At 45.8% G+C, this 3,633-nt stretch overlaps 1 protein-coding gene across 1 annotated transcript in view; it reads right to left on the reverse strand.

Moving 5' to 3' along the window:
- Window positions 1–3,095, reverse strand: part of trpa1a (transient receptor potential cation channel, subfamily A, member 1a) — a gene marked incomplete at both ends in the record, with an annotated part of 16,586 nt that extends 13,491 nt beyond the window's left edge. Inside the window, 2 exons of the mRNA XM_084458313.1 lie at window positions 2,469–2,619; window positions 3,018–3,095. Of these exons, the coding sequence (XP_084314439.1) occupies window positions 2,469–2,619; window positions 3,018–3,095 (229 nt within the window). The remainder of the gene's footprint in view (window positions 1–2,468; window positions 2,620–3,017) is intronic.
- Window positions 3,096–3,633: the final 538 nt, after the last annotated feature.

The following is a 3,633-nucleotide window of genomic DNA, read 5'->3' on the forward strand; positions in this document are numbered from 1 at the left end:
ACCTCACTTTTTTTGAGAACTTTGCTAACGTTGTTTCCTTGCCGTCTTCAGGAGCCGACGCCGCAGCCCTGACAAGTCAACCCACCGCTCGTGAACGGCACAAAAAGGAAGCAGGCTTCTAACGCCGAAAATTATGTTTTTCTTCACATTTTGGACATCTGGGATTCGAACCACTGACCCTTCGATCACTGAACGACCCGCTCTACCAACTGAGCTACAGATGCCCCATAACTACACTCACACACATATATACAGTATCAGACACACAGGCATGCCCACACACATCATTCAGGCCATGTCAACAGACATTGCATACTAGCAGCTAGGACGTTAGGTGATTGTCGATCCCACTGGAGACGAGAGATGAAAGTCAAATCATTTCAGGATTATAGCTTCAAAGGCTCGATCAGCACAAAGGGGCATCGTTCATCTGAACATCTGCAGATGAGGCAGGAAGCACCAATCTACAGATAATGGATGTCTTCCTTGAGGGATCTCACATTTCTTCAGGCTGTATTTTAATTAATTTTGGTTAAATCAGATTATTTTGCATGCCAGGCAGGTACTTGACCTTTTATCTATATTATATATATATTTTTTTCATCTTTCCTGACGCTAGTCATGATATTCATGATATATAGCTGACAGACAGAAAGACAGACAGATAGATAGATAGATAGATAGATAGATAGATAGATAAAGATGTAGATACAGATATTGATACAGGTATAGATATAGATACAGTACAGATATAGATAACGATATATACAGATTCAGGTACTGATAGAGATAACGATATATACAGATTCAGGTACTGATATAGATAACGATATATACAGATTCAGGTACAGATATAGATATAGACACAGGTACAATATAGATACAGGTACAGATACAGGCACCGGCGGCCAAAACAACCTGGAGCTCAATTAACGCTCAGTGGAGGTAGTCGGGAACCCAGCCCCCCCCCATCATCACCTAATAGACTCTGTGAAGTCCCTCCCATTTCCTGGGCACCATCATCAAACAGGACCTCAAGTGGGAGCTGCTCCTTCACCAAGAAGGCACAGCAGAGGATGGACTTCCTGAGGCAACTGGAGAAGTTCAACCTGCCAAAGCCATACAGAACCATCACCTCCTCCATCCTCACCTCCTCCATCACCTCCTCCATCCTCACCTCCTCCATCACCAAGTCCATCCTCACCTCCTCCATCACCTCCTCCATCCTCACCTCCTCCATCACCAAGTCCATCCTCACCTCCTCCATCACCTCCTCCATCCTCACCTCCTCCATCACCTCCTCCATCCTCACCTCCTCCATCACCAAGTCCATCCTCACCTCCTCCATTACCTCCTCCATCCTCACCTCCTCCATCACCTCCTCCATCCTCACCTCCTCCATCACCAAGTCCATCCTCACCTCCTCCATCACCAAGTCCATCCTCACCTCCTCCATCACCTCCTCCATCCTCACCTCCTCCATCACCAAGTCCATCCTCACCTCCCCCATCACCAAGTCCATCCTCACCTCCTCCATCACCTCCTCCATCCTCACCTCCTCCATCACCAAGTCCATCCTCACCTCCTCCATCACCTCCTCCATCCTCACCTCCCCCATCACCAAGTCCATCCTCACCTCCTCCATCACCGTCTGGTGCGCTGCTGCCCCCGCCAAGGACAAGAGCAAACGACCGCATATCGTCCTCTGTGCTGAGAGGGTGATTGGCTGCAACCTAGCATCCCTCCAAGAACTGCACGCCTCCGGGGCCCCGAAGCGGGCGAGACAGATTGTGGCCGACCCCTCCCTCCCATCCCAGACACAAACTCTTTGAACCACTTCCCACCGGCAGGAGGCTGCGGTCCAACAGGACCAAAACCTCTCAGTACCAAAACAAACAAAAACTGGCAACTGGCAACTTTGCGCAGTCCTGGTCTTGCACTACTATTGTCATGCACCAACAGACCAAAGGCAAATTCCTCGTAGGTGCAAGCGGATAGCAAGCGGATCTGGGCCATATACATGCCAGATCTGGCCCTTGTGGCTTAGTTCCGGCCCATATATGGCCCAGAACACATCCATTGTTTTTAACAACGTACATGTCTGATGTTTTTGGTCTGTCCTTATCTTGTATGTTTCTATATGTGTATTGTTGTCTTGTGTTGTTTTTATGGCTGTTTTATGAGCTACGTGGCATTTTAATTTCCTTCGGGATAAATAAAGTGAATCAAATCAAATCAAATCAAAGAATCATTACACATCCGCTTGCTATCTGGGTACATATTGACACAGGTACAGATTCAGATGAGCAGAGTGAAAGACCGAGATACTAATACTGAGGCACAGACAGAGATCAGGGGAGCTGTTCCAGACACCGCTGAGCGTCTTGGACCCATCGCCTGTTTAAACACCGTGAAGAGTCAGTGCCACCGGATGAACGGCACATGCAGCGTCACGTAGAAGTACTTACCGTCCGCTGCCGTCATCTCCACTATGAGCCGTACGGCGCCGACGTGCCCTCCCGCCACGGCGTGGTGCAGAGGGCTGGCGTTGGCTTGGTCTCTGAGGGCCAGGAGAGCCAAGTGCTTCTCCAGCGCTGCTGTGTCACCATGGCGAGCCCACTGACACGGTGAGTGGACATATATAAATCATAGTTAGGAAATATTTTACAGGGTGGCTAACTAATATATATATATATTAGTTATATATATATATATATATATATATATATATATATATATATATATATATATATATGCTTCTCCTTATTATTCAACACTTATTGGGATTAGCCCCAGAAAGGAAACGCAGGCAACTATCCAAAAAATCATCAACTGTAATGCTGTGGAGGTGCAGCAACTGAAGTAGGGTAGTCAGTTGAATATTTGTTGATACTGTAGTGAGTGGAGCATCCTCAACAGAGTTTAAATGGCTGAATTGTGGAATATTTCAGAGATTTACCTTTTGGAAGTGAAGTGACTACGAACCTTTTTCATATTTTTTTTTTTTTTTAACTCACCTCAAATATTTGGTCAGAAATCTCTTTTGCGTCGTCTCCAATCATCATACCCTTATAGGTGTTGATTCGATTGGACATTGTGTGGTTTATTGGGCTGCCTTGTTCATGATGACATTTCCTCCTAGTACTCGAGGCTTTCATGAGTTTCCAGATTAAAATGTTAATTTTGAAAAGGATCCATAGTTTAATGATTGATTTCAATCTCAACATTTCACAACTTATAAATCCAGTACAGTAAGCTTAGTTTAAAATGATAGGAAGCGAATGCCACCAACTGAATACAATCAAAATAGAATGAACATAGAATACCCAGCACCATATTATATCATACCACAATGTGGCGTGTTCTGATCTTACCTTGTAGTTGTGGAGTAACGTGAATGATCTGAGCAGAGGGTGTGAGTGCCAATATCACAGAGAGGCGTGTCAACCGACAGCCAGATCAAATGACACTCTCTTTCAGACTTGGGGCTGACGCAGGAGAGCCATACGACTCGCACTTAATTGCCTCCAAGCATCCCATAATGCAACTGATTGGACGGCCAGCATTTCCTGTAAAACAGCATTATCTCTAATGGGAGGGACACTGCAGAGCCATCAGACTTTACACACTCGT

The sequence above is a fragment of the Borostomias antarcticus genome (assembly GCF_949987555.1).
Source record: "Borostomias antarcticus genome assembly, chromosome: 24".
NCBI lineage: Eukaryota > Metazoa > Chordata > Actinopteri > Stomiiformes > Stomiidae > Borostomias > Borostomias antarcticus.